Source organism: Onychomys torridus, chromosome 12, assembly GCF_903995425.1.
Source record: "Onychomys torridus chromosome 12, mOncTor1.1, whole genome shotgun sequence".
Taxonomy (NCBI): Eukaryota; Metazoa; Chordata; class Mammalia; order Rodentia; family Cricetidae; genus Onychomys; species Onychomys torridus.
The window spans coordinates 25,788,585-25,800,651 of NC_050454.1; the positions used below are offsets into that span (position 1 = coordinate 25,788,585).

Consider the following 12,067-nt stretch of genomic DNA (forward strand, 5'->3'; position numbering starts at 1 on the left):
CATGTCTGCATCTTCTTGAGAGACACATTTTTAATATATTTTGGTTGTGTGTATTTCTCCTTTGTTCCCAAACACACCTAAGGTGACTTACATAAATATTCAGCAAAAGAAATAAAACAGTGAATAAAAAGAAGAAATAAGGACAGAGGAAATAGAAAAAGTTGAGTTCTGTTGAAGCCAGAACAGGGATATGACATAATATGCATGTCTTGTTATTTTGTTCCCTTAGCAGATGGAGTTCCACATTTGTCCTGAATTTTCTAGGGCCGATATTAGAAAAAGAAACAATGTGTAGTATTCGATTGATGTGTAGGAAAAGAAAAAGTAAGTCAGATTTGGAAAGTTATTCTTTTTATCATAATTGAGAAAAATTTCCAAGTTCTCATACGATGAATGCTGTGGAAGTTGTACAATGTCTTTAAGGACATCCTTGCAGCCTGATAGAAGTGCATTGTGTTTCTTCATGCCGCTGTGGGAAGAGAACTGTGTCCCAGCTTTCTGAGTGCCTCAGTTTTAGGACGCCATCTCCCCAGCCCTGGAAAAATTCTTAACTGGAGAACGTGGATAATGAAATTTTTGAAAAAAAAAAATGTGTATGCTAAATTAATAAACTGGTGCATAGTTTACAAGTGGTTCACATACAGAGATGTCCACAGCAAACATTTCTTCAATACAGCCTGATAGTGAAGTCCAGAGAGATGTGAGGTCATGTATCACTACATATAAACTGTTACCTACAGGGGGAGCTCTTAGGAGATGCTTTATGCTATTTGGAAATTTGAATAGGCAGAAAGGGAAGACCTGGGGTGCGAAGGACCTCAGGTCAGTCATGTGTACTGACTTGTGCTAATGTTTCTGAACTCACACATAACTCAACATCCATTCACAGGCAAAACTATGGTATTTGTTAAGGGCTTAGAACACATCAGCCCTAGGAAACAAAGAATCCTCAAAACCTGGTCTCTGTCTCCAGGGAACACAACATTTATTTGCCTTCTGCTGGGTTTTGTTGTTATTCTTGGTCTGTCCAACTTTGCATAGGTCATTGAAAGGATGAATCGTTTACTAGGGACTCTTATTAATCACAGAGAAGTAGAGTTTAATCCATTTGGGAAAATAACTGGTTTCTAAATAAAGTCAATCCACTCTCCTTCCTGCCGGTTTACACCATGGCTCAAGACTGAGGTCCGCTCACATGCTAGGACCACATCTTAACAGTGATAGTCAACCTCCTGCAGGTACTCTTTGGTCAGCCAGTATTTGAGAACTTGTCTCCCTTAGGCACTAAACTTGAAATTTGGAATATTACTCCTCTACAGCCTTCATTCATGGAGGAGACATGGAGGAGATCTGAATAATTAGGGGAGACACGGAGGAGATAGATAATTAAATAAGGAACCCAGATATGACAACATGTAAACCTATGTGTTCTCAGACCAGGCATGCCATAGGAGAATTGGACCAGGGAAGGACAGTTGGAAACTTCCCCACACTCTGTGGCTTAGTAAGCTTATAGCACCTGCCTACCCCAGGGTTGGATCTTTACTACTTCTCAGGAGTGCTTGGTTTTTCCTCTGTGTGGTTCTGATCTGATTGTGAGACAGTTGAAAGGCATATCCCCAGTGTCCACAGCGACAGGAGAGAAGGGATCAAATGCAGGCTACTAGTGTCAACATTGTTTCTTTCTCAAGGCTTTGAATTTGAGATGGAGACTCTGCCACTGTAAGAGCTGGTATTCGGTAACAGGACTGCTGCATTCGTGAAATCAGAGCAGCTGTGGCTGGCTACACAAGATCAAGGCAGTCAGCATCTGCACACGGAGGGAGCAAGGGCCTGTAAGCCTTCACCTCTAGCTGAGGTTGACCATCGATGGCTTATTGAGAATGGAAAGTCAGTTTTCTTGAAAGATGTGGCCCTTCATAGGTTGACCAGGCTTCAAGGGATGGCAGGAATACATAAACTAGAATCAGTTGACTCATATGGAAAAAAAACAAGAGGACACAGAGTTGGGAAGGGGTGAGGAGTGAGGAGTAGTTCTTGGGGGGTTCAGGAGAGGAGTAAGGGGTGGATATGATCAAAATTGTATGTATGCATATAGGTATGTATGTAATTGTCAAAATTTAAAAATGTTATATTTTTTAAAAATGATTATGTCTAATTGTCTCAATATTCAGTAGAGAATTTAAAAAGAATTTTTATTTGCATTTTTGAAACATTCACATTGGTCATATTTCTCAGCATGTGAATGGAGTTTACTTCGGTCGATTCAATTTCAAGGCTAAGTCTGCCTCCCAGCACACTAAAACCTCTTGATTTTCAATAACTGATTTTATATTATGACATACTCTATAGGCAAAAGTTATGAAAACCCAACTGATGGAGAGTTGGTTGCTACGTTTCCTGGCTGTTTAGTTTTCCTTCCATATGAAGACTTACTGTTATTAAATTTCGCAAGTGTTCTGACATACATCATCATGATTGTTGTTTCCAGGAAAAAGAGCAAGCAGCTGCTTCATCCAATTTGCTTTGTTTATACTAGTTCAGAACCTTCCACAAGGTTAGATGAGGTTTAAAACCTTCCAGTCCAGTTCATTTTAACTCTTTCAATACTTCTCACTAAAAAGGAAGGATTACTTTTTTTTTTTTTTTTTTTTTTTTTTTTTTTTTTTTTTTTAGTTTCTGTAGACATTCATGTGGTCTGGGTTGAATGGAGGAGACAGAAGTATGTTCTACAAGAGTTAATTCTGGCTGCTGGTACCTGCCATTATGTCAGCGGCTTCTTAGCCTACATTCTCCCAGAGAAAAGGGTAGATGGGTGAAACGTCAGAGGTCCCACAGTTGGGTAACTTTTTGAAATCCTGTAATACACCTGCCCAAGTGTCCATGAGGTGATGGTGGCCGGTTTTATTTTTCATCTCCTGAGCTGGCTAGATTAGATTAGAGCTAGCCTATTAAAGGAAGCCCCTTCTTACTCACTCCTCTCTTCTCCCTACCCTATGTTCCCCAAAGGAGGGTTTAAGCCAGGAGCAAAGATTGGAGGAAAGGTTGGAGTCGGACCAGGGCATCGCAAGCTGTTTCCTCATCTTTCCCTCATACAGACATAAAGCACAAGGCCAAAACATGTCAGCCCTCTGCGGCCGAGGCAGATGCATGCTTGCAGTAGGGAGAGGAGAGAAATTCTGGACTAAGTTAACTTTTTCAAGTTTTGACACTACATTTGTGACCAGACTTTTAAATTATTGACATATGTCTGTTCTAGTGGCTGAAAAAGACCAGACGACATTTATTATATGAAAATCACTCCCCAAAAGGCCAAGTCATTTGTCTGAAATTTCTTCCAGAGGCTAAGAAACTATTCAACAGAGCTCATTTGAACAGAGAATGATGGAGCAAATAATTTTTTTTTTGCTACCCATTCCAGCTTATGTAATCAACCAAGTAGAAGAATAAAAGTGATTTGCAAGTTCAGTTGGAACAATGTGGTTAGTCAGGCTAACTTATCCAAGACTTTCCTTATATTCCTGTGATATTGCCTGAAAGTAAATTATTTTTCACATTACAGTGTTTTTCACTCAGCCTTCCCCTCCATCATTATAGCATCTACTGGATACTGGATGTACTTGCCACTCTGACTTGGTTCCTGCACAAACGAGGGGTTACTCTCCATCAGCTCCATCAGCTCCCTTGAGTACAAAGAGCCTTTAAAGGCAGTAGTGACACGGCAGACTAGCACTTAAGAGAATCTGGGCCGTGTGAGCACATTCAAATGAGTCTTGTTCTTCCCAGTGGTCAGACTGAGGTGGAAACTGACCTACCTTGAAGGAGGAGGCTAGTGTGGAGGAGACACTCATGGAGATGTCCTGAACACATCCCCAAACTCTTGTCACAAAGGAGGCTTCTTGTCCAACAGATGTTAAATGAAGAGGTAAGAGGACCATATACCACTAGATTATTGCTCTTAATGACAAACTCCATGAAGACAACAGAAAGCAAGGCAGATTTTTCCACATATATGACATTGTTGTAGACATGGTAATTGTTAATAATATTAAAAATGGATCATTTGGGCCACCGTGATTGTTCAGCAGGTAAAAGTGCCTACTCTGCAGCCCAGGTGACCTGGTTCAATTTATGGGACCTAGAGTAGAAGAGAATTGACTCTCCAAACTTATTCCACCCTCGGGACCACCTTGCTGTCCTAGAATTTTCTAGAACTAAAAGACAGCAATGTGTTTCTGTATGGATGTTGTAGAGGCATACAACATTATTAAAATGGTTGTATGAAGAGGCAAAGCATGGAAGGGTGCTCTTTCCTCTGATTTATGTCCAACAAAGGAGCTGCAAGGTCCATTCTTGGAGACTGAGTTTCTCAGGAACCACTGGTCCACCAAAGAAAAAAGATTAATGCAGGCATTCTGTGTGAGCAGCAGCAGTAACAACTTCAAATGAGCAGGGATTTATCCACCATAAAAGGCATTTGTTGAGCCAAAGTCTGTACTGACAGAGGCCATAGTCTGACTCTCTAGGCTCCTTTCTGGCTCGTAAACCTTCTGTATGACTTTGCTTGTGTTATTCAATCTCTTTGTGCCCCAATATTCTTTCCTGTAAAGTGGGTGGTAATAATTCTCCAAGTTTGTGCTATTGACAGAATGAAATGAAGCAATATACTTATACTTTAGAATAATCCTAGACACACTGGGAGAACTCAACAAACATCAGTGTCATTGGTCAGCTATCTGACACAGCCATGTCAGTGTGGGGGAAAATGGTCAGAAAATTGCTAGGAGTACCCTGGAAGGCACTTGTGTGACAGCATCCGAAAAGCCCTGCTTTATGCCCATGTTTAGTCAGGCAGTCCTGGTGAGTCTTCTGTCATGGGACTCTCCATTGCTACAAATGCCTTGTTGAGACTGTGGTCAACTTAGATCATTTTAAATCAACATCACCCAGTCTTGGGGCTGCCAGCTCTTGCAGCTACCATTCACCCGACACATAGCTTCCTGTTTCCTTTTCCTCACACACTAAGAAGCCACAGTAACTCCTGGCATCCAGGTCAGTCTAAACCCACAGCCCATTGGTTTATCTCATCTTAACGTGGCCCCATAACACCTCTCTCCCCAACAGTGATGACTTCTGCTTTTCTTCTCATGGATGGGTTCAATTTATTTACATCTGTGCTTAAGATGACCATTTTAGTTTGGGGGCCTGGTTAATTTCAGTGTATAATTCTTAAATAAGTAATACACTTTTTAAATAATAAAGTTTAAAAAAATGTTAAAATGAGAATAATTCGAGGATCCACTTTGCATCTTTCTTCCAGCTGAGCCCATCTTCCCTTCCAGACTTCCTCAACCCTACTTGCATGCTCAGCATGGCACGCTGAGTATTGCAGTCATAGTTGGTTATGGTGGTGGTAATGATGCTGGAGAGATAAAGCCCAGGGATCTGCATATATCCATCAAGCATTCTACCTCTTAGCCACACCCTAACTCCCTCTGCCTTGTCCCTCCTTTCTCATATCTATATATGTATGACAATAGGAGAGACTAATGGAGTTGCCATCACACATACATCACCAGCCTCCTCTACCTCCTTTCACCTCTCTCTGGGACTCCCTTGCTTTAGGACCCAGTGTCCTGACATGCTGATGCTTTTCTGTGCTGCTCCCTTCTGATATCATCCAATATTGCATCTCCAGGTCTGTGCTTCATCCATTCCTGACATATCTATTTCTACGTCTCTAGTTTGTTGTACCCCCTGGGCACTCATTCCTTTGCTCTTCCTCCCATGCATGATCATCTACTTTCTTTTGTATTGTTGTTGTTGTTGTTGTTGTTGTTGTTGTTGTTGTTGTTGTTTTAAGACAGGGTTTCTCTGGAGCTCACTCTTTAGACCAGGCTGGCCTTGAACTCACAGAGAGCCACCTGGCTCTGCCTCCTGAGTGCAGGGATTAAAGGCGTGCACCACCACTGCCTGGCGATCATCTCCTACTTTCTTAAGACCGTCTGTTATCACATGAGGAACAGGCCAAGGGGTAGAGTCAGAGCAGACCTGGTATTTTGCTCAACGTGTTCAGAGTAGGAAATCAGATGGTGAGATCCAGATAAGTTATTGATGAGGGCTCAATATCAAACTCAATGTCATTAGGTCAGAGGGTCAGATGCAGACATTAAAACAGGAGGCAGAGCCAACGCGTCTGTGGCCTAGTGGGCAGAGAGATGAGAATCAAGGCAAGACACATGTACAGCTATAAGTTCTGTGCGATAGAGGCACTGTCTATGAGTCCCTCATTACTGTAATGAGGCACCTTAACCCACCCTCCCCCGTATGTTTGTAGGCATGCTGTGTTTGTAGAATGAATACATGTCTTGACTGATTACCTCAGCCTGGGTTGGTGCCTCTATGGCCTGTTGTTTTAGGCAATATAACTAGTAGCCAGTTTCTAGCCAATGCACTGAAAGGATGAGAGCGCTCTTCCGAGGGCAATGATAGCTCTAAGCTTACATCACTGCTGCCTCGCCCTCAGCTTGTCAGGTGTCTCTGGTTGCTACACCTGGGTTTTAGCTGTCAGCTTCCCATCTTCTACTGGAACAACACTGAGAAAGTAGTTGGGACTCAGCTTACATTAATGGGCTCTTGTGGAGCTGAAGGAGACTTCCCTGGGTGGCTCTTACAGCTGGTTTGAGCTATGAAGTTCTCCTTCTGGAATTAAAGAGTATTGCACCCGTGACCCCCTACATTCATTTTAAAATCCACCTTTCATTGAATACAAGAGTGAGGAGTGTCTGCTTGCAGGCAGACATGGAGCTTTGTAAGGCTGATTGAATTGCACATCTCTTTACATCTTAGAGTTTAGAGTGAAACACAGCCTTCTGAAGTTGATGTCTGTGTCATGCTGCATCTGGATTCCTTTCTTGAAAGAACCGTCAAAGGTGGTTCCCACCAGATTCTGAGTCAGCAATGATGAGAGTTTTTACAATGACCCTCTAGGTTGCTAAGATTAAGTGGGTATTTCTCTATAGTAATTCAATGACTGGGCCAGTCAGATAAGTTTAATTTAGGTATGTTTGCCAGTTATTGATTTAAGCATGGTCTCTTTGGCATATCACAATCAGGCAGAAAATTGTTTCAAACATAATCTGTAGTTACCATCTTGATGAGCTCTCAGTTGGATTTTATAGAGCAAAACCCACTTGTCCTAATTATACCCAAGTCTGATCTAAAGCCAGGTTTCTCAGACTCAGCACAGTTAACATTTTGAATTAAACATTGCTTTATGATGAGAGCTGTGCCATCTTTTGTTATGCAATATTTGGGAAAAGCCTTCCCCTCTAATCACTGGATCTGGTGACACCTCCCCACCTTACTGGGACAACCCCAAATCTGTCTGGACACTACCAGATGTCCCTTCACTGTGGGGAGGATAAATGATTAAACTGTGATCTAAGAAAGTTCTCAGGTCCATGAAGTGGTAGTACCTTACTTTAAGGAGGGCTTGGATTCTTCAGAAACTTCTCAGTTATGTCACCTTACTAGAAACACACACACACACACACACACACACACACACACACACACACACATTGCATACAGATAAGTTTTCTGTGCCTTCTCTGTTAAATTGGAAGCTCTGCATTTTCTGTTTTATATTTCTTTGCAGATGTAAGTGGTATTTGGCCAAATGTAGCACTTAACATGGAGGCTAACTCCACAAACAATTCAACTAGAAGGAATTGTTGTCAGGATGTAAATGCCATGAGGGTATTTTTCTGTTTTGTTTATTGCCATTTGCCAGCATCTAGAAGAACACTTGATGCTAGTAATAATTGGTGAATGAATTAGTTTATTTTTTTAAAATACATTTTAAATTAAAATATAATTACATTCTTCTAAAAAAAAGTCTGTTTAGTGAGGACTGGTTCCATTTCCTTATATATTGTCTTAGTTAGGGTTTCTATTGCTGTGAAGGGACACCATGACCACAGCAACTCTTAAAGAGGAAAAAAATTATTTGGGGTGGCTTACATTTTCAGAGTTTAGTCCCATCATCATCATGATGTGACATGGTGGTGTGCAGGCAGACATGGTGCTGGAGAAATAGCTGGGTGTCCTACATCTTGACTTGGAGGCAGCAAAAAGTGGTCTGTCTCACTGGGTGTGGCCTGAGCATGTATGAGACCTCAAAGCCTGCCTCCACAGTGACATATTTCCTCCAACAAGATCATACAACAAGGCCATGCCTCTTGCTATTGCCACTCCCTTTGGGGGGCCATTTTTCTTTCAAACCACCACAGATATTATTGAAAGCTGTGGTTGGACTCAATGTGTTTTGGTGTGTTTTCTCCAGTATCCTTCCTTCCTTCTTTGATATATGATTCTGTCTCCTTGACCAAGCTTATGTACTGATACTTCCTCAAGTGATCACAAACCTAACTGCTCATGTCATTTTCTCTAAGACATTTTTCAAGGTCTTCATCAAATAAAGTGAATATGGTACATACGAGGTTTCTCTCTCTCTCTCTCTCTCTCTCTCTCTCTCTCTCTCTCTCTCTTAATTTCTCTCTCTTCCCTTGAAAACATCTTTGATCACCTGAACCAACAGGAGTCATTGATAACTTTAAGCATGGTACTTCCTGACCCATCCTCCCTGGACATTTCTATTCCACAGGTTATGCCCCCTTTCAATTTCTTGCTTTGAATCGTTATGGTGTATGTGTATGTCGTCTCTCTCATGTGGGCTTCAAAGTGTTTGAAGGCAGAATAAAAATGGACATCATTTTAACACCATAGGGTTATTATATATAATATTATATACCTATAATATTATAGGTACTAAATTACATCTCAAAGTACAATATTCTGTCAATTCTTTTATTTGTTGAGCTATTCAGCTCATATTTATGACTACCTAGGTATGTGTTAGAAGAGAAAATAAATATAGTCTGGTCTCTTTAAGTGTCTAGACTGATTGGGGAAAGCGTTATCTGATAAAAACTAGATTCAGAGTCAGCGGACTGGCACAAATACAGCCTCTGTTACCACTACTGATCATGTTCACTCTCAGTGTCTCAGTGTCCAGTCTGGAACAAGAAAAAGGATATTTGTGTGCTCCATTATGAATAAAATAATAAAGAGGAACAAACAACTCATCATTTAATATAAAAGCATTTCAAACGATACAGCATGGTGACTTACATTTGTTCACAATTCCTACTCTCCTCTTCAAAAGATGAAACCTCAGCCTTTGCCCTGAGAATAGACTTATTTCTAATGAATAGAATAAAGCAGAGGTGACCCACAATCTGGGAGAGAATGGCGTTAAAAGGGTACTATTCTGCTGCCATTATTTCTTGAAGTCCTTTGTCAATGGGAAGCCAGCAGCCATATTGGATGCAGTCCTACTAAGAGGCCCATTCTGGGAGCACTGAGGCATCCTGTTTTGATAGCATGCTAGAGTTCAGATGTACATGCTTCTACTCCAGCCAATCTTTCAGATGACTGGAGCTCAGGGCAATGACTCAACCTCACTGCACTAAAAATCCTTAACATTTTCCTGAAACCATTTGAAATGTTTCATAATTCATTAAATATCAAAGGTAATTTTTCACATAGTAATGCACAAACAATGCACAGGACACTGCAGAGGTTTAAGATTTCTATTATTATTATTATTATTATTATTATTATTATTATTATTAAATATACTGATGTTTGCTGAGTGAAAATGTCCCAGCCAGTTGTAATTTATGGGTGAAACCATAGTCTTTGAAAGTGGTAGCTTGGAAAAATAAAAGAGGAAGGTGAGGACCAAGAGGAAGAGGAGAAGGAGCAGGAGAGGAAGAGTGTTATAAACAGTGTTATAGAGCATCAAGAACAAGGACAGTCACCTGGATGTGAAACCTCTGGTGGATGATTTGCAGGCATTTCTCACCTGCCATCTACTTCTCACTTTCTGCAAGGTAGCTGTCTGTGACAGTGACTGTAGGCGAAATGCAAAAGGCTACCAGCTAAAGCAATTGTTCATTCCAGGGGACTGCTTTCATTTTATTCCATTTTGAGCTCTCATTTTCAGACAAAATTGATAGTTTTAATTAAATGTGAAATGAAAGCCATACTTCTATTCTACATATACTTTAGTTTTTTGTTTTTGTTTTTTAAATCAGAGGTCACCATGGATCTCTATAATGTACAAAGGATGTCAGGATTATGATTTGTTTACATCAACGCCAACCTCTGAGACTCCCTGCCATGAATGACTTTTCCATAGCAGCACTGGCCAAAGGCTCCCACTGTTAATGATGCCTTGGATGGGAGGAATGAACTCACAGCATTCGCTAGCCATCCTGGTGAATTAATTAGAGGCCAAACAAATTTAAACATAAAATGCTCTAACTATTTTAGCCCCACAGTATCCCCAGTTGCAACCATTATTTTTTAAGCTCCCCAGTGAGAATACGGCTGTGGAGGACTGTCAATTTACTAACTATTTAATAATGAATACAGAATTTAAATTCCTCACTGAATATTTACCGACTTCAATTTTCCCATGGCTTCAAGTGATTTTAGCTCCTGGAAATGATGAGAACAACACGTTGGTTTATTTCAAATGTCATAGCAAAGAAGGACATGAGTCATGCAAGTCTACTATTAATTGAAGGATTAACAGGTTATGTAAATTAAAAGTAGTGTGAAAACATTCTTACTCGTAGGAGACACCTTGTCATCTGGAAAAGGTTGTGTGCCCAGGGTAAATCCTGTTCCACTGGCTAGATGTTCCACTGGGACATTCACCGAATCTAAAAGTATAAGGTAGATAATTATAATGGATAAAATATTGTAAGAAAAAGATATTAATTCAGGTCTAAACATACTTTATTTATTCATTATCTAGCAAATCAGTATTGGGGACTTGCTATGGACCAGGTGGTGAGACATATTGGTGAGTAGGAGAGGTATGGAACTGTGTTTTAATTTTCTTTAAACACTTTAAAGTATTTATTTATTCTCTCTCTCTGTATGTGTAAATAGAAGCTAAGATGTGTTGTTTTACACTCATTTAATTTCCTTCCATCGCCATTATATGCTTTACAAATAATTCTACTAAAGGAAATTTTTAAAATTTATTTTATTTTATGTATATGGGAGTTTTACCAGCCTTTATATTTGCGCACCATGTGCACCAGGCAGCCCCTAGAGAGAAGATGAGGGTACAAGATCTCCTAGAATTGGAGTCACAGATGGTTGTAATTGACCACATGTGTGCTGGGAATTAACTTCAAGTCCTCTGGAAGACCAGCGTCTCTCAACCACTGAGCCATATCTTCTGCCCCTGAAAGATTTTTTTTTTTTTAATTACAAGTATAAGGAGGATTGATTGATTAATTTTTGAGCCTGGAAGATTTTGTGGGTTTTCTAGCCACATGACTGTTTAGGAGAGTCATTAGATTAACAAAATAATCAGACTGTTTTTGCTTACCACTTACAATGAGTCTGAAGTCTTCAAATGACATCATAATTGGTGCCTTGTCATATTCCCAACTTTATGTCTTGGTCCTAACCATTGCTTTTCCATCTCTTGTGAACCACACACATGATTCTATCCAAAAGGCAGGTGTTTCAGCCCAAGCACAGTTCACTCATGAAGACTTTTCAGTCTTTGTGTTGTGTCCTGACATTTTCTCATTTTCAAGCTTCATCATATGAAAAAAAATTTAAGGTTAGGGAGTCCTAGGGGACCTTCATAACATGCCACCTTCCCTTGATGTTAATGTTAGCAAAGGTCTTAGCACTTTTATTCGTGGGTCATACCTGTCCAAAGAAAAACTGGTTTCGTTCCACGCTGTATTTGAAGATATCAATAAATGGAAATGCTGTAGTGTATATAAAATTGGCAGAAAGACCAACCTTTAGTGTCTGACTGCTCTTAGATAATAATCATCCTCTTCTAAAACAATATGCTATGAAGATGAAGTGTGGGTCTGCAGGATAAATGCTTGCATGGCTTTCTCTGTGGAATGATTTTACAGAGGCTGTAAACCAATGCATACAATCAAATCCCATCCATTCC

General features: G+C 40.3%; 1 protein-coding gene across 1 annotated transcript in view; it reads right to left on the minus strand.

Annotated features, from left to right (window-relative positions):
- Cd96 (CD96 molecule) overlaps positions 1–12,067 on the minus strand; it is a 75,246-nt gene that overhangs the window by 20,069 nt on the left and 43,110 nt on the right. The window contains exon 8 of the mRNA XM_036204090.1: positions 10,704–10,796. Within this exon, the coding sequence (XP_036059983.1) occupies positions 10,704–10,796 (93 nt within the window). The remainder of the gene's footprint in view (positions 1–10,703; positions 10,797–12,067) is intronic.